This window comes from Carcharhinus amblyrhynchos, chromosome 8 (assembly GCF_965287045.1).
Source record: "Carcharhinus amblyrhynchos chromosome 8, sCarAmb.v2.hapA, whole genome shotgun sequence".
NCBI lineage: Eukaryota > Metazoa > Chordata > Chondrichthyes > Carcharhiniformes > Carcharhinidae > Carcharhinus > Carcharhinus amblyrhynchos.
In genome coordinates, this window is record NC_137331.1 from 42,412,836 (window position 1) to 42,435,187 (window position 22,352).

The 22,352-nt window shown below is 43.0% G+C and overlaps 1 protein-coding gene across 7 annotated transcripts in view; it reads right to left on the reverse strand.

The window, feature by feature from the left end:
- Window positions 1-17,459, reverse strand: part of col14a1a (collagen, type XIV, alpha 1a) — a 209,903-nt gene extending 192,444 nt beyond the window's left edge. For 5 of the 7 annotated variants that reach the window (XM_080193945.1, XM_080193944.1, XM_080193942.1 and 2 more), the window contains exons 1-3: window positions 17,292-17,459; window positions 12,352-12,480; window positions 3,092-3,208 (exon numbers count right to left, since the gene is read on the reverse strand). In XM_080193945.1, coding sequence (XP_080050071.1) covers window positions 3,092-3,208; window positions 12,352-12,442 — 208 coding nt within the window. In that variant the 5' untranslated portion in view covers window positions 12,443-12,480; window positions 17,292-17,459. Of the gene's footprint in view, window positions 1-3,091; window positions 3,209-12,351; window positions 12,481-16,566; window positions 17,081-17,291 lie in introns of those variants that run through there. The other 2 variants (XM_080193943.1, XM_080193948.1) reach the window with 2 other exon arrangements.
- Between the last annotated feature and the right edge of the window lie 4,893 nt (window positions 17,460-22,352).

The window sequence follows — 22,352 nt, forward strand, 5'->3', positions numbered from 1 at the left end:
CTTGGATAAGGCTACTAAAGGGTTACAGGAACAAAGTGAGTCTAGCTCGAGATCAGCCATGACCTAACAGAACGGCACAACAGCCTGAAAGGGCTGAATGGCCTTTTTGCTGTGCTGTAGCCATTCTGTGATTCTTGGTGTGCTTGTGGCATTTGCCATACACAGAGGAACACCTGGAGAACGGGATTGCCTTTATCTGGGCAACTCACACACTGCCGGCTGTTTTTAACGATGGACTAATGGCTTTTTATACAAGAAAATTTGACTGGGGAAGAACGGTCCTTCTGAAGGATTGACCCTGAGAGCTGGCATGAGTTCAGTCAGCTCAGCAATGAACTTTGGCCCTGGTGGATGGAGAGGAAAGTGTCACCCCAGGGCAAATCATTCCACTCGCAGGTGTCCCTCCAAAATTTCCCCTCAGGGCTTTTCACAAAAGCATATCAGATAAAGTTTGACAATGAGCCACATAAGGAGCACAATAGAGCAGGCGATCAGTTTGGCCAAAGATGTTTTTAATGAATGTCTCAAAAGGGGAGGAAGAGAGAGAAAGAGAGAAAGAGAGAAACAGAGAGACAGAGGTGAAGAGACAGAGAGGGAGAGAAAGACAGAGGAAGATAGAGAGGAAGAGACAGAGGGACAGAGAGAGACACAAAGAGAGAGATAGAGAGAGAGAGAGAGAGACAGCGACAGAGAGAGACAGAGAAAGAAAGCGAGAGAGAACGAAAAAGAGAATGAAAGAAAGAGAGCGAAAGAGAGAGACAGAGAGTGAAAGAGAGAGGCCAAAAGAGAGAGAGAGCCAGACAGAGACAGACAGACCGAGAGCAATAGGGAGACTGACAGAGAGACAGACAGAGAGAGGTATGAGGAGGGAATTCCAGAGCTTAGTATCCGAGCAGCTGAAGGCACAGCCGCAATGGTGGAATGACACAAATGGCGGTGTCGGGGAGGAATGCCCAAAAAGCTGGAATTGGGGGAGCACAGAGATCTCGGAGGAGTGGGGCGGGGTGTGACACAGGGAGGGTTGAAACTATAAGAAGATTTGAAAACAAGGACTAAAGCTAAGTCAATAACTGCGCAGTTTCTCCCCGACCACCTGCAGTTCAAACTGGGCTCTGATCTTGAAGTTAGCAGTGGTTAACTGTATTACTCCTTTGGGTAAGCAATTACTTTTCTGCTAATCTTTGAAGTTGTGCCAATATTTTGGGTTTCTGTTCAAACCTGAGCCCATGTTTCATGGATAGAGTTTAATTATTATTAGAAAGTAGATAAAGAGGGTTCCTATTGCGTTTTGATGTATTTTTACTTCTCTTTGTTAAATCTTAAGAGGTCAAAACCTGTACTATTTCCAAATGCCGCATGAGGGAAAATAGAAGCTAACTGAGAAATTCCTAAAGCATATAATGATTCACAAAGTCACCACAAACTATGAGGCTTAATACCCAGAGTCAACTTATTAAAGCTGTCTCCCACACACACACAGAGATGATCGTGGCCTCAGGACTCAGTGCTCCATCAGTACACTAGCACTTAACTGCCTCGTAAACCAGATAACTCCAAGATATATCGCTTCACTGAACTATGTTACCTGAAGCAAAGCTGACAATACTGCTACAATAGCAGCCAAACTTCTCTCGCAGTTTTACAGTCTGTACCTGCACCACATGCATGAGATGCAATGTTAATGATTGATTTTTGTGTGGGTAAATCTTAACCCAGGAAAGAAAGTGCTGAGCCTTTTGGTAACCTTGGTGATGCAAAAAGTTATGGCAATGTTAATTTATTTATCTGTACGGTATAAATACACCTAAATAACTGCAATACAGAAAATTTGGAAAATAAATTGTCCCCCTCAGAGCAGAGAAGGTTAAGAGGAGATTGGATAGAATATTGAAAATCTCAAGGATTTTGACAGGGGGTAAATATTAAGAAACCACTTTGGAGGGTCAGTCACTAGAGGACATGGACTGAAAGTGATTGACAAAAGACCGAGAGGCAGCGTGAAGAACCTCTTCAGGTTCGGCACAGTGGTTAGCATTGCTGCCTCACAGCACCAGGGACCCGGGTTCGATTCCCAGCTTGGGTCATTGTCAGTGTGGAGTTTACACATTCTCCCTGGGTCTGCATGGGTTTCCCCCGGGTGGTCCAGTTTCCTCTCACAGTCCAACGATGTGTGGGTTAGGTGGATTGGCTGTGCTAAATTGCCCCTTAGTGTCATGGGCCGCCTTCTGCACTCTGGGGATTCTATGAATGGCTCTTCTATGGTTTAAAACTCAGTAAGGTTTTGTGATCTGCACAAGTGGATGGTGGAAGCAGAATTAATAGGAAACTTCAGCAGAGAATTGGAGAATTGATTAAAGGTTAAAAAAAACAGGACGACAAAGAAAGGATACATGAGTGTAATTACTTGGGTAACTTGACTAAAGTGTGTGTATAAGTACGGTGAACCAAAAAGCCAATGTGCTGTATCATTCTACGAAATAGTGCAGAGGAGCAAGGCAATCTAGGGGTACAGATTGAGTGTGGCGTCGAGGGGATTTTCACAGTAACTTCATTGCAGTGTTAATGTAAACCTACTTGTGACAGTAATAAATAAATTTTAAAACAAGCCCAATCCCTAGCCAAAAAGTAATGATATCCCCAGGTGGGAATCCCAAGGGAGCGGTGGGATTTCTGGTCTGACACCCTATCTAATATCAACACCAATCCAGAATGAACTGGTGTAGGGTGTGAAGGCAACAGCTCTTCCATTCCCATCAGTCTCCTGACAGGTAGCTTGGGTTCAAATTGCTTCCATGTTAAATATTTTTTGGATAATTTTCCTTGGAACATTAAGTATACCTCTCAGACTTTTCTTCCCCTGCCCTCTAAGACAGATCACCCATCTAAAAGAAACATCAAAAATCATAGCCATGCAGAAATATGTTTTGGCCTGCTGGTACCAAATATAAACACAGGTTTTAACAATATGAGTTGTAACGTTATTTTAAGCACGTTTCACAAGCAGAAATTCAAATGAACCAAATCAAATCAAAGATAACATACTTTGGCTGAAGAAGTAACATGTCATAAAATGCAGGATAAAAATTCTTACCTACAACTGGCGTCACAGTTAACCTGTATTCCTGAAATCTCCCCCTAGGGGCTTTCCATGTAATCTTAACACTGTCCTGAGAGACCATAGTAAACTTTAATCTTGTTGGAGAGGCCACTACAAGATGTGCAAAAACAAAAAGAAAGGAAAATTAATTAAACATTAGAAATAGATGCTGTTCTTCTGTCAGGACATAATGAGAGAAAACAATTCATATACAAACCAACAAAGCAAGCTGTCAGTCAGTTATTTAGAATGAAAATTTATGGCACAATTAAAAACTAGAACTACTGCATTACTGACCAGGGTTCTAAACTACACGTGCTGACTGGTTACTTGGAAATCCTTCAAAGAAAGTTGAAATGCTCAAATCCACACATCTAAATTCAAGTGATGATTTTCATCAGTGCATTGAATGCGATAGTTCAAAAGTTTAATCTGTTTAATTAATTAATTTAACTCTATTTCAGCAATAACAATATAGTACAGAACCCTGGTTCCAAACACACTACAAACACCTGTATTAGTTTGTGCAATGAGAAACTACTTTGCAAGCAGGTTATTCCCACAGGTAGTTTCTGCATTGATCTATACAGTGAAAGACAACAGACAAAGTAAGGTGAACTGGTACAGTGCTGGAATGTATTTCCTCAGCCAGCAAACATATAATCCATAGGAATTGTCAAAAAGTACTTCCTTTTCTGTAGAGAAAGGTGAGGGAGTTCTAACACCAGATTTCAACCCCTTAGTCTTTATTTTAAGACTTGCCTATTTGATGAGGACACAAATAGAAGTTGGTTAGCCTTCACCAGAAACCCCCACAGTTCAATTAATTGGGCCACCATGGTCAAATTTAAGTGTCATAACAGGGGAGAAGCTTTGGGACCCAAGAGTTGTGCAAATCCGAATGGCCATTTCAGAACAGGGATGGTTATGTGGCAATGACCCCCAAGTGCCTGGCACTTTGGGGGTTGCCTGTTTGAGCTTGAAAAAAAAGACACAAATACAAGCAACCCAACAAATAATGCAAGTCAACTGGTAAACCACCATGAATGGTTTTGTGCCAAAATCCAACCATGCTTAATTAGCCTTGTTATCACTGCTCCCAATCATAAACCAAATTATCTTCAGTGCAGTTGTAGGCAGCTTATCAATAGTATTTCAGATGAGAGTTTTCATTTAAAACCAGACGAATTCTATAAGCTCTAAGCTTTAGAAAATGGAACTTTTTTTTGTACAATTCACTCAGTAGTTCACACTGCTCAACTGTAACATGTTCTAGTCTGTCTGCAAAGGCTTTATGGTATGCAGATGTTCAGCCCACACAAGTCTACAGCTGTCGCTGATGTGTGGACAAGCCAAGACTAATCTCTAATGAAAGATCAGGGCAAAATGATTTGTTACCTCCCTGGAAATACTAGCAGATACCCAAGAGCACAACTTGGAAATATCACCGAGGCACCCTTCTTCTTATGGCTCAGGGAGGAGAACATAATGTCTGTTAACTAATTAATTGCTAATTCTTTTGGGGATTGCAGTTACTGACGATCCTTAATGGATTAGCAAATGTGACAATGGCCCAGCAACACTTTTATTTTGAAAGTTCTGAGCCTTGTTTCTAAATCCGTCCATGGCCTCACCCTCTCCCTATTTTGTAATTGCCTCCAGTCCTACAACCCTCCTCGATCTCTACACTCCTCTAATTATAGCCTCTTATGCATCCCCAATTATAATTGTTCCACCGTTGGTGGCTGTGCTGCCAGCGTATTAAGCTTTGAAATTCCCTCCCAGAACCTCTGCCCCCACCCCACACTCTCTACTTCTCTCTCCTCCTTTCAGGCAACCCTTTAAAAGTAGATCTTTGACCAAGCCTTTGGCTAACCGCTCTCATATTGTCTTACGTGGCGCTGTGCCTAACTCTATTTTATGGTCGGAATTCTCCGATGTTATTCGCCCTGCCACTGATGCCAGCGAGAACGGAGAATCCGGTGCTCAACCAAATCTCCATTCACTGCAACGGGGCCAGAGAATCCCAGCCGCGGGCAAGGTTGGAGAATTCCAGCCTATATCACACTGCTGAGGCAACCTGGGAGGTTTTATTATTATGTTAACAGCCCAAATAAACATAGGTTTCTGCTGAAGTTGCTATTCACTATCTGGTATTAATCAGATGGAGTGAGTGGGATTGCATGCCCTTTGTGGAGCACATCCATGTTTTATCCTATTACTGCTCAGGTGTGTTCCAATAGAATGCACCTGTGGCAATACACCTTGGTAATGTGTTAATGATTGGATAGTTAGCTCCAACATCAGAAAGGCACCAAGGCTCCACGTCTTATCCCTTCCCCAAGAAGGTAGTGGGGCAGCATTTTCTCAAGATGTCCTCTCTGCCAATGAAGCACTGCTCCCTACTGTGGGCTGCATGTCAGAGAATCAGAGATTGAATAGGTTAGGACTTTATTCCCTGGAGCGTAGAAGAATGAGGGGAGATTTGATAAAGGTTATAAAATTATGATGGGTATAGATAGAGTGAATGCAAGCAGCTTTTTCCACTGAGGCTAGGGGAGGAAAAAAAACCAGAGGGCATGGTTTAAGGGTGAAAGGAGAAAAGTTTAAAGAGAATATTAGGGGGGGCATCTTCACGCAGAGAGTGGTGGGAGTGTGGAATGGGCTGCCAGATAAAGTGGTAAATGCAGGGTCACTTTTAACATTTAAGAAAAACTTGGATGGGTTCATGGATGAGAGGGGTGTGGAGGGATATGGTCCAAGTGCAGGTCAGTGGGACTAGGCAAAAATTGGTTCGGCATAGACAAAAAGGGCCAGAAGGCCAGTTTCTGAGCTGTAAATTTTCTATGGTTTCTATGGTTTCTTTAGAGTGTACATGACTCCCAATGATTCATGGCACACGCTCACCCACGCCTTGGACACACTTGTTTAGGTTTAAGTAATAAACCTTTTCTCAATACTAGGGGAAATGTGGCAGATCGAGTGCCCAGGCTTTAAAAGTTCAATAGGTTAAGTGGTTAAAGTTTGTGCCTTAGTTATTAAGAAAATGATTTCCAAGTTATTTTCTTCAATAGCGGAAGTCTCGGTGCATCAATCAATAGTCTCCTGGCCTCTAATGATTTGAAAAGTAGATATAAGGGAGTTGTCCACATTGAAGTGATTCCATTTTGATTCAGAGATGCATTTTGGCACAAAGTTACTGGTTTCTTGCCAAGCCCCAAGTAGACAATCACTCAGACAAAACAAGACAAAAATGATAGTTATGTATTCACCAACCTGAAGATGCCACCTTTTTTTTCCTGTTGCACTTTAAAATCTTGCAGCGAAAATCTTGTTTCCCCCAAATAAAAATTACTGGCCAACCCAAGTTTGGGTTGAAACTTGGTGTCAAAATGGTCAATAAACTCATCTCATTGAGAAAGAAACGTGCGACTGTAAATGTTCCACTATTGCAAGAATACTCAGCTGAACAGGAAAAATGCCCCAAGACCATCAAAGCTTTGACAGATAAATGGCTTTTAAAAGAAAAATAATTATGTAGGAATGCAACCCTACAGCACCATCAAAGGGAGGCATCTTTATTAAGCTTACAGAAAAGTAAGTTTTTTACAATTAACTCTCCAAGATTTGTACATCCGTCCATTGAAGGTTAAACTGCTTGCATTTTGTTGCAAGCACTTTGAGAAAAGAATCTACATCAGCTATGTTTAATTGTGTGTGTGGAGAGCACAGCCCAAGTCACAAAAGTTTAGAGGCTGGAAACTCGCACCTGTTGCAAGCAGATGCAAAGAACAGAATGATGTCCTTGGGTGATACAGAATTAATTAATCGCACAGTGTCACCTAATATGTTCATAACAAATGTGATTCTTTTCTATCCGAGGCTGTGCAAAACAATATTTCATGGTGGGAACTATTACTACTGTAGTTGCAAAGTTGTGGAATATTTATGTTTACTGGATAAGCCCTTTTGCTTTTTTATTTTCTATAGGCTCTTGGACTGTTGTCCCCGTAAGGCACAGCGTGGCTGATGTTCATTAGAAGTCACCACAGTGCGAGACACTGAAACTGAGTTTGCAACTTAATGAGCACAACTGCTTGAACTACAGATTTCATCGAATTCCAAGAGAGGGAATTCTTAGCTGTCATCCCAGAAGGTTATCGGCTCAGCACCCAGAACCGTGCTGGTTTAGGTCAGTTACCAACCACGGTTCTCACATGGAATGAAAGTTTCCATATTCATTTGAATATCATTTGGGGGAGACAGTGGTATAGTGATATTGTCCCTGGACTAATAATCCAGAGACCCAAGGTAACATTCCAGGGACCCAAGGTTACGGACAGCAAAGTGGTTAGCATTGCTGCCTCACAGCACCAGAGACCTGAGTTCGATTCCTGGCCCCAGATCACTGTCTGTGTGGAGTCATGAGGTGGAGTTGCCGGTGTTGGACTGGGGTGGGCACAGTAAGTAGTCTCACAACACCAGGTTAAAGTCCAACAGGTTTATTTGATAGCATGAGCTTTTGGAGCATTGCTCCCCCTCACCTGACAAAGGGGCAACATCCCGAAAGCTCGAGCTACCAAATAAACCTATTGGACTTTAACCTGGTGTTATGAGACTACTTATTGTGTCAGTGTGGAGTTTGCATATTCCCCCCTGCCTGCGTGGGTTTCCTCCGGGTCCTCCGGTTTCCTTCCACAATCCAAAAATGTGCCGATTAGGTTGATTGGTCATGCTAAATTGCCCCTTAGTTTCCCCGGGATGTGTAGGTTAAAGGGGTTAGTGGGGCAAATGTGTGGGATTGTGAGGATAGGGCCTGAAGTGGGATAGGGCCTGTCGGTGCAAGCTCGATGGACCGAACAGCCTTCTTCTGCACTGTAGGGTTTCTATGATTCTTTCTATGAAATCCCATCACAACAGATAGTGAAATTTGAATTCAATTTTTAAAAATCTGGAATTTGACATCGAAGAACTTGGCAGTGAAGAACTCACTGTCTGGGAATTCTATGAAATCTGGATGACCATGAGACATAAAGACCCACCTGGCTCCTTTAGGGAAGGAAATCTGCCGTCCTTACCCGGTCTGGCTCAATGTGACTCCAAACCCACAGCAATGTGATTGACTCTTAATGCCCTCTGAAATGGAGGGTAATTAGAGATGGGCAATAAATGCTGACCCAGATATTGACACCCATATCCCGTGAACAAATAATAAAAAAAATCACATCTTCCTGTTAATTCATCACAGGGAGAGACATGCGGCCTACACTTAAAAGCACGGAGGAAAATGTGTAAAATGGGTAAGAAAGTGGCACCAGCAGGGGTGAAATCGCTGGGAAGGAAGACATGGAATTCTCTGGGAATGTGAATCCTCCATCTTTAAAGAACAAAGCACTTTGACCTGCTTGTCTTAACATGATAAAAGGTGTAACACTTTCAGCCCCACTTCCATACTCTAACACTTGAATTATTTGCAAATACATTCAATCATTGACAGGAATGAAGTCAAACAGCTTCCTGTAACTGTGACAATCCCTACTACTGCTTTCACAGGTTGAAGCAAATACCTCATGAGGTTATGAATGCAGAAAAGTTATTAATCCTGCTTTGTTGTATTTATATACATTTTACCTTGTTTTTTTATTAGTGTCACAAGTAGGCTTACATTCACACTGCAATGAAATTACTGTGAAAATCCCATAGTCGCCACACTCCAGCACCTATTCGGGTACACTGAGGGAGAATTTAGCATGGCCAATGCACCCAGCCAGCACATCTTTTGGACTCTGGGAGGAAACCGGAGCATCCAAAGGGAACCCACAAAGACACACGAAGAACATGCAAATTCCACACAGACAGTGACCGAAGCCAGGATTGAACCCAGGTCCTTGGCGTTGTGAGCAGCAATGCTAACCACTGTGCCACACCCGTGTGTTCCAAATTCGTACAAAGTGTGTGTTTTACTTAATACAATGGCCCTTACTGTTATAGAAATGCAGCCGTTTCTAAACGATTATTGCCCTACATTTGTCCAACACCAAATGAGTAAATAGAGCTTTATAAAGAAGTGTTAAATCTATTTTTAGATTATTGAGAAGGAAATTGGCTGGATTTTTAAGATTGTCACAAATTGTATTTGTTACCATGCAATTAAAACCATGCAGCAAATGACAGAATTTGTACTGAAATTTCCTCATGCAAAAATAAACAGAAATCATAATTATATCACCCAAAAATGTATATATTTTTGTGGAAAAGCTGACTTTACAATAATTCCTTCCTTTTAAAACAGTATTTTCAAATCACTTGATCTTTAAAACTTTTACTCAGTGTTGAGGTAACATAACGTGTACACAGTTAGAAATCTCACAACACCAGGATAAAGTACAACAGGTTTATTTGGTAGCACGAGCTTTCGGACGCTGCTCCTTGGTGTTGTGAGACTTTTTACTGTGCCTACCCCAGTCCAACCCAGCATCTTCACATAAAGTGGGCACCATTTGCGTTGGCCTTAGGCTCAGGGGACGCGTTTATATTTTAAGGGAATATGTTCTTGTTGAAGAAAATGGTGACAAATATTTCTCTTGCAAAGGCCAAACAGGCAAATTAAAAAATGAAGCTTCTTCACACTGTGTCTAGGGGACCTCCTAATGAGGCTAATGGGTAGGGCACAAGTTCGTCATTGAGTCGCACAGTCATATAGTGCAGAAAAGGCCCTTGGACCCATCAAATTATGTGAAAGTGGTTAGAATGCAATGAAGCTTTCAAAGTATGGGACACCGTTTCCATGGTGGAGCTTCCCATGGTTTTTGTGAATCTGATTTGGCTAAAAACACAGCCACAAACATAATCAGTTCAATGTTATGCCCTAATATTTGCTCTGTGTGCCAAAAACAATTCACTGGGCCCATGGGGAAAGATCAGAGAAGTAAGGTTAATTCTTTCAAAGATCTGGCACAGGAACTATAAGATAAATGGTCTCTTTCTGTGCTGTTTCATTCCATGATGATTCCATAAATTATGCCAACATGGTCACTGTCTGAAATATCGAATGGATTCTGATATTCCCTGTATATCAGTTTGTGTGTGGCCTGAGTTGCATGTTTCTGAATTGTTTTCACACCAGAGCAGGAGTAATTGCCCATTAGAGAAATGAAAGAGAAGAAACTTCTACCAGCATCAAACACTGCTGTTCTTTGCTTCTAGTAAATAGTAGCCCCCCACCCGCCCATGGTCATTACCCATCAGAAATAGATAGGTTCTTAATTAATAAGGGGATCAGGGGTAATGGGGAAAAGGTAGGAGAATGAGGATGAGAAAAATATCAGCCATGATTGAATGGTGGAGCAGATTCGATGGGCCGAGTGGCCTAATTCTGCTCCTACGTCTTGTGGTCTTATGGTCTTATTACAGAACGGCAAACACCAAACATTCGCCTCACCATTGTGATGAGAGGGCATTCTTATTTTAGGAAGATCAAGGAGATGAGAGACTGCATGAGCCCTACTAAATCTACGGCCCTCTTGGCCTTATGCCAAGAACATACAGAGCCCACTAAACTATCCAGCACTCACTTAAAGGAGAGATACAAAGCAAAATTCAAAATGTTCTGGACCAAAATGGTCACTTTAAAGCCCTTAAGATTGGTTCACCAAACTAACAATCATAGGTCAGCACGGCGGTACAGTAGTTAGCACTGCTGCCTCACAGCCCCAGGGATCCAGGTTCAAATCCCGGCTTGGGTCACTGTCTGTGCAAAGTCTGCACATTCTCCCTGTGTCTGCATGGGTTTCCTCCGATTTCCTCCCACACTCCAAATGTGTGCAGGTTAGGTGGACTGCCGTGGTAAATTGCCCCTTAGTGTCAGCGGGGATTAGCAGGACAAATATGTAGGATTACAGGAATAGAGCCTAACTGGGATTGTTGTCAGTGCAGACTTGATGGGCCAAATGGCCTCCTTCCACATTGTAAGGATTCTATGATATTGTAACTGAACCATACCAACCATCAAAAATGGAAATGAGATTGCTACCACTCTGCTATTCTATTTACAATACTTGTAGCCAATTCACAATTTGAAAGTATGAATATTAGTAGAGATTCTTTGAACAATTTAGCCAAACAAATTAAGAACATAAGAACATAAGAAATAGGAGCAGGAGTAGGCCATCTAGCCCTTCGAGCCTGCCCCGCCATTCAATAAGATCATGGCTGATCTGTCGCTGCTCAGTTCCACTTTCCCACCCTCTCCCCATAACCTTTAATCCCCTCTCTTATCAAAAACCCATCAACCCGCGTCTTAAAAATATTTATTGATACAAATTTGGAATGTTACTTTGCTATTGTGCTGTCATATCAGGGGAATTAGGACTTTGTTTCTCATCAGCCCTTGTTTTGCTTCTTTGTTAAGATGTCCCTTGCCAATGCAGTTAAGGGGTGAAGTGGTGTTCATATGACTACACCAGCAGCAAAAAGGAAACAGATTTACTTTGCAATGTAAAAATGTAAGGAATAGGAGCAGGATTAGGCCACATGGCCCACTTGAGCCTGTTTCACCATTCAATATGATGATGGCTGGTTTTCTGCCTCTACTCCTCCCCCCAGAAGCAGCAAAATCATTGCATTGAACTCAAAGACCAGGGCCCAGCCTAATCTGACCCTTTCATTCCAGTTGCATTAGAACCCAGCTTTAACCTTGCATTACCAGTGACAGCGCAGATGAAATACCTGCGAGTGTAACTGCAGGACTAAATGAGATTGAAGTTTTATTAAGTGCTGACAGATAGTCAGGTATGAGGCAAGTACAAACACTGGGTGCTGAAAAATACCTCTTACACTATCCTGATATGAAAAAATGCAACATGAGATTGTTAAAAATTCCTTTGCGGCTAAACATCAAAATAATATTGGCTGCTGAAGTTTACGTGGCAGAATATCACGGAAAGGTAAAAATCTACCTACAACTTTACAACAACGCTGCAAAAATTGAATGATTATCCTATTTTCCAATCAGGCAATGGGCTATTTCATGCTTACACATGTTGGAAATAATCACAAAAAGAATGTCGCAATAATTATTTGACATGTTCTGTTTCATTGAAATACTGACTGACTTTAGAAAGTATGATTGCAGCAAATTAAAATTAACATGTACAATGTATTATAAAAGAAATTAAGGTCATAGCAAGTGATTTGCCCACATCTGCACATCAGAGGGATTTCTTGGACATTTACTTTATGTTGCCAATAATTACCTTGACCCTGTGTCATGCCATTGAAATGAACCATCACTGCGACAAAACTCAGGAGGATGCGGGTCCCTAATCTGTGCCCGAGGACCAGCATTTTTAAGTCTTGCCTGTGGCTGGCTTTACTCAGCAATCCTGTAAAATCAACACAACAACAGCACTTCTTAGGCACAGATTATAATTAGCAAAGTCATAACACATTCCACTTGAAAGACAAAGCCAGAACATCATCACATTGGAGAACTGGGGGTGAGGGGGTGGGGGGTTGGAGGGGGGGAGGTGGAGGGGGTTTGGCACGGTGGCACAGTGGTTAGCACTGCTACCTCACAGCCCCAGGGACCCGGTTCAATTCCCAGCTTGGGTCAATGTCTGTGTGGAGTCTGCACGTTCTCCCCATGTCTGCATGGGTTTCCTCTGGGTGCTCTGGTTTCCTCCCACAGTCCGAAAGATGTGCTGGCTAGGTACATTGGCGAGGCTAAATTCTTCCTCAGTGTACCTGAACAGGTGCAGCAACTAGGGGATTTTCACTGTAACTTCACTGCAATGTTAATGTAAGCCTACACGTGACACTAATAAATGAACTTAAACTTTGGCACCAAGTTGAAAAAGTCAAACGTTAATGACACAGAGCTGACAATAAGTTCTGTCCGAATGCAACAATTTGGCCATTCAACTTTTATGTCATAAATGAGTCTTTTTTCTATTCCAAACCATGGTTAGGTCTGACCCGAGGGTGAACTCGTTATGACTTGAGCTCCTCCCCTGGTTGTTATGGGAACTTCAGTTGTGAGCAGGAATGTATTAAACAGAAAGATTAATAATAAATTTGTATTTATATTGTGCCTTTAATGTGGTAAAACATCGCAGTGTTTCACAATGTTTTATCAAATAAAATTTAATAAAGAGATAAGATAAAAATATAAAAATTTAATAAAGAGATAAGAAAACCCAACAGATCGCAGCATCTGTGAAGAGAGAATAAAGCCAATGTTTCAAGTCTGGATGGCCCTTCATCAAGAGCTCAATTTTCGTCAGAGTTTAATAAGGTAATACTAGGACAGATGGTCAAAAGGTTGGTCAAAGAGTAGACAATGAGCTGCAGTTTAAAGGAGAAGATGGAGAGATTTAGGGATGGAGTTCCAGAACTCAGGGCTCAGGCAGCTGAAGACACAGCCACCAATGGTCAGGATATGTAAGAGGCCAGATGTGGAAGAGCACAGGGGCCTCTGTGTATTGTAAAACTGGAGGGAATTACAGAGATAAGGATGAGGCCAGATAATATCAAAGCAAGGTCAAGATATTATGGAATGAAATCGGGCATTTGGCCAATCAAGCCCTTTCCCTCCAAAGCCTTTGTCAAAACCTTTGTCATCTGGACTCGAAAAGTCAGTTCTTTTCTCTCCTTATAGATGCTGCCAGACCTGCTGAGATTTTCCAGCATTTTTTCTTGTAGTTTCAGATTCCAGCATCTGCAGTAATTTGGTTTTATGAAGATCTTTCCCTCCTTAGGCTAAATGCATGTTCTATTCTGGTTTACAAGTTCAGTTGAGATCTCCAGAAGTGTTAATCGCCCCTTTTAAATAATTTTGAGCATTTTATTTTCCTGGACAATGATTCAAGCTGGTACAAGCTGATATTTATACTGCAGGGCAAGGGAATGAAAGGTGAGTAATAGCCACAGAAACCAGGGAAAAAGGCTGCTAATGGCTATCCATAGAGAGAATATAGGGTGTGAATGGCCAAATGGCAGAGAAGCTGTAAGCATGTGACAGATGAAGATGTTGGGCAGAGGGTGGGGGAGGGAGGGTGGGGTGAGGCGATGGAAAGTGGGACAGAGGTAGAATGTAGAGAAGGGGAAGCAGGGGGGAGAAAAGCTAAGGGAGGGGAATGAAGTAAGGGGAAAGAGTGGGGGGCCGGAAGAAAAATGAAGGTGGACAATAAAGAAACAAAAGGTAGAGAACAGTTAAAAATAAAACAAAATAGAATGAAAACAAAGGGGTTGAGGTGGGGTAGAGCAAATCATCTGAAGTTGTTGAATTGGATGTTGAGACTGGAAGGCTGTAAAGCGCCTAGGTGGAAGATGAGCTGCTGGTCCTCCAGTTTGCATTGAGTTTCACTGGAACAAAGCAGCAAGCCAAGTTCAGACCTGCGCCTTTTGTACATGGGGTTCTTTTATCCATTCACTTGGTGAATTAAGCTAATATTAGATAGGAAGAGGATGGGCTAGAATCATTAGAAGTGCTTTATTCTATAATGAGATTGATACGTAGTATTGGGAATGTGCAACAAAATAGTTACAATGGCATTGAATTTGTCCAAACTTATTTCACCAGATAACTAAAAATGGTGAAGGTGCCATAATAATATCCCACTTCAGATGATCATCTTTTTTCACTTAGTAAGAAATCTCACAACACCAGATTAAAATCCAACAAGTTTATTTGGAATCACGAGCTTGCGGAGCACTGCTCCTTCATCAGGTGAGTCACCAGGAGCAATGCTCCAAAAGCTCATGATTCCAAATAAACCTGTTGGACTTAACCTGGTGTTGTGAGGCTTCTTACTGTGCCCACCCCAGTCCAATGCTAGCATCTCCGCCTTATTATTTCACTTGAACTTCTGAATCCTGCCTTTTGAGTGAACTCTTCCTGAGAGCCACAACTCTTGTTCAAAGTCTACACTATCTTATTAGGCATATAAAATTTATTTTTATTCCATTCAGAAAGAGATCCAATACTTTCCAAAGCAGGGTATGTATCATTAAAGAGTTAAACTACAAATTTGATTGTATATAACAAAACAACATCAAAGCAAGTTCATTCACTTCTTATCTAATGTCTCCAATACTGCTTTTATATCACTTATGGTAATACACAGCATTCTACCAAATTTAAAATTCTCTTTGTTCTGTTCAGATGCCTCTGTGCCCTCACCCTTTCCTATTTCTGCATCCTCCTCCTCTGCTTTCCTCTAACCCTTCCCTTCCGATAAGAGCTCATTTCTGTTGCTTCAGCCTTGGATTCCCTCCCTCAGCCACTCAGATCTGCATCCTCCTTTAAGACACTTCGCTTAGGTTAAAGTTTTGTGTCACTTGTCCTTCTGTGGTTCAGTGTCAAAGTTTGTTTGATTTCATTCCATTGAAGCATTTTGGAACATTTTACTGTGTTAAATGCACTATATCAATGCAAGTTGTTGGTTTAAAACATAACTTTTAAAGTTTATTTATTAATCACAAGTAGGCTTACATTAACACTGCAATGAAGTTACTGTGAAAATCCCCTAATCCCCACACTCTGGCACCTGAGGGTGAATTTAGCATGGCCAATGTGCCTAACCAGCACATCTTTCAGACTGTGAGAGGAAGCCAGAGCATCTGGAAGAAACCCATGCAGACATGGGGAAAATGTACAGACTCCACACGGGCAGTAACACAAGCTAGGAATTGAACCCGGGTCCCTGGCGCTGTGAGGCAGCAGTGCTAACCCCTGTGCCACTCCCAAAAAAGTCAAAAAGCAGTCAAAGGAAAAGCCAACTGAAGGGCGACATGATTTGTACCCCACACCTATTCAAATCTCCCAAGTCTAGAGATTAAGAGCAGGTAAATCGCCAAGAAGGGTAAGTCTGTGAAATTTCTCCCTCACCACCCCCAGGATAATGAGAAAAAACTGCAGAAGGTTAAAGCAACTTTATTTCCAACCCGACGCTAACCAAGACCCGCTGTGGCCATTTCATGGTTCCAGTATCTCATCGTGTCTGTAACATTGATTCCACAGCAGTCATCATTTATCCATCCAGCCCTTTCAATGATCCCGAACAGACACGTTTCGGTACTGGGAGATTTCACTTCCATTCTTACTCGGGATTTAGTCACCTCTATCTACGCTCAGTATCGGAATTAACCTGTTTCCAGTCTCTCAAAATGGGTTTGACAGGTGGGACAGCACAGGAGCAGAGATTAACTGGGAATGCCATAGGAAACTGAGGATCCAGCTATTGTTTTGGGCATGGGAGGGGGGACATGAATTATTGCTGTCTGAAAAGCAACAAGATTTATGTTTGCAACTAGTGAGATTAAACCAAACAACCTCAGTTCATCCAATCCACACAGATACTTAATCCAGTGCAAGTGGGGGCTCCCCCTCCAGTGCAACTGGGGTTCCAATGCAGCTGGATCCCCCTGCAGCCACCCCACCCCCGGCCCTCCGCCCGCCCCCAGTGTACCTGGGATTCAGTCTCTCGTCTCGGTCGGTCTTCCCGTGCCTTCCATACAAAGTCAGTTTAGGACACACTCCGATTCCCCCGTCTCTGAATGTGCTCCGGGTGTGATCTTAGACTCTGCCAGAAGTGTGTGAAGAAGATTTCTTTTCCCCTGTTTTGTGATCACACTCCCCAGAGTCCCGAAGGCAGAGGTGCTAACTCGGTGAGATTTGTTTCTCGGGGCGAGGAGAGAGCCAGCGAGCAAGTCAGGGGCATAGACAGTAAACTCTCTTTCAGAGGGCAGGTATCCAGGGAAACACAAAACATGTCTCTGGAACTAAACAGATGTGTGTCCAAAAAAGCAACTGCGGGCCCCAAAACCTTTCTGTACAAACCGTGCTATTAAAAATCCTTCAGTAATCGCTGCGCCTGTCCCTTGCTTTGATGGATCGGAGTAGGCTGCTATTAAGAGTTAAGCACTTATTCCACCTTCAAATTCACAGATGGACTAAACAGATTGTCCCTAAGAGAGATTCCTCATACACTGTTGAACCTGCATCATTATTAGCATAGCATATCCCGAGTAAAAAACTTTCTTCAACAACTTTGGGAAATATCTCTTAAGCGATAGAATTCCTGATAAGATTTATAGTTCATGGTGTTAACCTGGCGTTGTGAGACTACTTAGGATGTTTAAAAAGACAGACATGGTTATATCATTAGCAATAATAGTTGGGGTAATTCCTTACCTCAGTGAGACGGGAAGCATTGATTCTGGAGTCAATTTACTTTCTCAAAAAGTTGAAGAATTATTTTTAAGAAGTTTTCTTCTCCAACGTCAGAAGTGACAGCTCCCTTTCTCCCTCCCTCTCTCTCTCTCTCCCTGTATATGGGGCTACAGGACCTGTTGAATCTCTCTCTCCCCTCCCTGCTTCAGGAGTGAGAAGAGTCCACACACACAAAACTCACCACCCATCCAGACTCGATCACCTCCCCTGGGTCCTACCCTCCCCACTCCTGTCCTGGCCAATGAAAGATTCAAGAACCACCCTCCAAAAAGCCTGACTGACGCTTTTTTTTCCAGAGAAAGTGGGAAGAGGGTGAAATTTTTTCTGTGTGATTTCAAGGAGTTACGCCTGGTGTGATAACATGCTGGGGCAATGAATGAGCTTATCCACCAACAACAACTATTAAAATATATTCAGGTGTGCCTGCTGGTGTCTAAATGTTAAAACAGGAGAGGTTAGAACCACTCATTGTTGAAATATAGAATTATACCTGGATCAGTGCTTTATTTCTTTAACAATTAGGAAAGTAATTCCGACTTTCTTTGAACTTAGCTGTAAGGCATATGATGTGGGTGGCCCAGTGGTTAGCACTGCTGCCTTAGTGCAGGAACCCAGGTTCAATTGCAGCCTTGGGTATAAAGATTGAAACTCCAGTCTGTGTAAAGTTTGCACATTCTCCCCATGACTGTGTGAGTTTCCTCCAGGCTCTCCAGTTTCCTCCCAAACTCCGAAGATGTGCAGGTTGATTGGCCATGCTAAATTGGCCCTACTGTCAGGGGAATTAGCAGGGTAAATGTATGCAGTTATGCAAATAGGGCCTGTGTGGGATTGTGGTCAGTGCAGACTCGATGGGCTGACTGGCCTCCTTCTGCGCTGTAGGGTTTCTATGATTCTATGACCAACTATTTGTTTTAATATAGTATTAAGATCCCAGGATAGACTGATCACTTTTAAAAAGGGGTGTGAACTTCCCTGTGATTGAGATAAAGTGTAGCATAAGTCATTAAGGAGGAAATTGCGAGGCATCTTGAAGGGAATTGCTTGATAGGGCAGACGCAACACGGTTTCATTAAAGGGAAGTCGTGTCTGACAAATTTACTGGAGTTCTATGAGGATGTGTCTAGGGCAGTGGATAGAGGAGAGCCGGTGGATGTGGTCTTTCTGGATTTTCAGAAGGCGTTTGACAAGGTACCTCACAAGAGGTTATTGCAGAAGGTCAGGGGACATGGAGTTGGGGGTAGGGTGTTAGCGTGGATAGAGGATTGGTTGTCAAATAGGAGGCAGAGAGTGGGGGTCAATGGGTGCTATTCGGATTGGCGGTTGGTGACTAGTGGGGTGCCCCAGGGGTCAGTGCTGGGGCCTCAGCTATTTACCATTTATATAGATGATCTGGAGGAGGGAACCGAGTGCAGGGTGTCGAAATTTGCTGATGACACCAAGATTGGGGGAAAGGCAAATTGTGCGGAGGGTGTGGAGAGTCTGCAGAAGGATCTAGATAGGCTGGGCGAATGGGCCAGGAAATGGCAAATGGAATTTAATGTTGGCAAGTGTGAGGTGGTCCACTTTGGTAGGAAGAATGGTAGGAAGGACTATTACTTACGTGGCGAAAAACTGCAGCAGGCGACGGTGCAGAGGGACCTCGGGGTCCTTGTGCATGAGTCGCAAAAACCCAGCTTGCAGGTGCAGCAGGTGGTCAGGAAGGCGAATGGGATGCTAGCCTTCATAGCGAGGGGGATTGAATATAAAAGTAGGGAGGTCTTGCTGCAGCTGTATAGGGCATTGGTGAGGCCGCAGCTGGAGTACTGTGTGCAGTTTTGGGCGCCGCACCTGCGCAAGGATATTTTGGCCCTGGAGGGAGTGCAGAGGAGGTTTACTAGGCTGATACCGGAGTTGAGGGGGCTGAGCTATGAGGAGAGGCTGAATAAACTAGGCTTGTACTCGTTAGAGTTTAGAAGAATGAGGGGAGATCTCATTGAGACGTATAAGATGATGAATGGGATGGATAGGATAGAGGTGGAGAGACTCTTCCCGCTCAAAAAAGACAGTAGGACTAGGGGGCACAGCCTCAAGATAAAGGGGAGGCGGTTTAGAACGGAGTTGAGGAGGAACTTCTTCACTCAAAGGGTGGTGAATCTCTGGAATTCTCTGCCCGTTGAAGTGGTGGAGGCTGCCTCGCTAAATATTTTTAAGAAGCAGGTTGATGGGTTCTTGATAAGAGAGGGGATTAAGGGTTATGGGGAGAGGGCGGGAAAGTGGAACTGAGCCACGACAGATCAGCCATGATCTTATTGAATGGCGGGGCAGGCTCGAAGGGCTAGATGGCCTACTCCTGCTCCTATTTCTTATGTTCTTATGTTCTTATAAGATTTTGTGTCTTGAGACTTTTACTGTAACAAACAAACCTAGGTGAATATCAATTAAACATTACATCAGGCAACTAATGCAGTTATCTACAGAAGAGGTACCCTTACTGCACAATTACCACAACAAAAACCCCACTCTACATTTATATATTAAACCAGGTGAACAATCATCCTGAATTTCATGGAGCCATACCATAATAACAACCTGCCCTGGTCCCCCCATTATAGTTAAGAAAGCCCACCAACGCCTCTACTTTCTCTGAAAACTAAGGAAATTTAGCATGTCAGCTACTACACCAGCTTTTGCAGATGCATCATAGAAAGTATTCTATCTGGTTGTATCATAGTTTGGTATGTCTCCTGCTCTGCCCAAGACTGCAAGAAACTCAAAAAGTTGCGAATGTAGCCCAATCCATCACGCAAACCAGCCTCCCATCCATTGACTCTGTCTACACTTCGCGCTGCCTCGGCAAAGCAGCCAGCATAATTAAGGACCCCACACATCCCAGACATTCTCTCTTCCACCTTCTTCCGTTGAGGAAAAGATACAAAATTCTGAGGATGCGTACCAACTGACTCAAGAACAGTTCTTCCCTGCTGCCATCAGACCTTTGAATGGATCTGCCTTTCATTAAATTGATCTTTCTTTACACCCTAGCTATGACTGCAACACTACATTCTGCACACTCTCCTTTCCTTCTTTATGAATGGCATGCTTTGTCTGCATAGCATGCAAGAAACGATGCTTTTCACTGTATGTTAATACACGTGACAATAATAAATCAAAATCAAATAATTAAGGTGGTTTTCACATGTCCTGCTAGCAGTATTCTGTTCATACAATCTGGACAACAATGCAACCCCCTACCCACCAATCCCAGCTCCCACAGTCTGGTCAGCAGCCCATTGCCACAATCTTGCTAGCATTACACCCAATCCCCCAACCCTGCCACTACCCACCTTAACTCATGCGATTCCCCCGTAAGTGTCCCTTACCTTTTTTCCATGAGAGCTGGTAACCCTGTTCACAGAGGCTTCTGACAAAATCCCAAATTCCTCCTAATGATCCAACAAGATCTCTTCTCTCACACCAACACAAAGTCCGCCAATCTCCTTTAAAAAGTCCCGGCACTCAATCTTCTGAGTACACCTGGATTGATTTCTAGAAGCAAGGCGCCACCTGGTGGCTCCTGAGTCTTTAAATCTCCACAGGATTCAAAGAGGGAATCCACTCTCACCAGCATTCTGCTTGGTGACTAACACAAAATATCCTTGCTCTCCCACTGCAAGGCTCTCTGACTCACTGAGATTGTGAATCTGCATCCAACAAGATCAGCTACCCTTCTTTTATTTTAATGTGTGAGAAGGAGCATTTGAATTTTGATGAGTTTCAACCTGGGCCTCTGTTCCTATAGCAATCCAATCACAATGCTCTGTTTCTGCGCAGATTTCAGCAAGATTATCATTGCCACAGGGGGACATTCTGCTTACTTGAAATTTAAAAAGACAAATCAAAACATGACTGTCTAATAAAGTCTCACATTCATGATAATAAAACCTTCAGCCTAGTACATTATCCTGATGGGGAACACTTCAGCAGTCAAGGGCATTCAGCCTCTGATCTTCAGGTAAGCATTCTCCAAGGCAGCCTTCAAGACACACAACAACGCAGAATCGCCGAGCAGAAATTGATAACCAAGTTCCACACACATGAGGATGGTTTCAAACGGGTTCTTGGGCTCATGTTACACTATCTGTAACCCCCACGACTTGCCTGTGCTTGCAAAATCTCACTAACTGTTCTGGCTGGAGTCAATACACATCTCTTTAACCTGAGCTGAACCCTCTCTCCACTCGCATTGTCTGCACTTGTAAAGGCTTGATTACCTGTTCAGACTCGCATCCCAACCATTATCTTGTAATTGAGTTTGTGTCTATACATGCCCTGTTTGTGAACACAACTCTCCACTCACCTGATAAAGGGGCAGTGCTCCGAAAACTTGTGCTACCAAATAGACCTGTTGGACCTGGACCTGGCTACCAAATAGACCTCGTGTTGCGAGACTTCTTACCGTGCCCACCCCAGTCCAACGCTGGCATCTCCACGTCACTAGTACATTATCCCAAGAAACTTGGCAGGTGTGTTATTAGACAAAATTGGACATCATTTCATCCCCATTAGGGGATATTAGGCAGCTGACCAAACATTTAGTCAAAAGATTAGGTTTTAAGGAGCGTCTTAAAGGAGGAAACAGAGATAGAGAGGCTAACATGTTTACAGAGGAAACTCCATAGGTTAAGGCCCAGACATCTGAAGGTACAGTTCCCAATAATGAAATGATGCAAATCAGAGATCTGAAGACACCAAAATGGAGGAGCACAGAGACCCTGAGAGGTGCGGGGTTGGAGAAGATTACAGAAATAGGATGCACAGTGGCAGCTGTGTGTACCATCAACAAGATGCATTACAGAAATTCAACAAGGCTCCTTAGGCAGCACCCTCCAAACCCACAACCACTTCCATCTAGAAGGACGAGAACAGCAGATTCCTGGGAACACCATCACCTGGAAGTTCCCCTCTAAGTCACTCACCATTTTGATTTGGAAATATATTGGCCATTCCTTCACTGTAATTGAGTCAAAATCCTGGTACCCACTC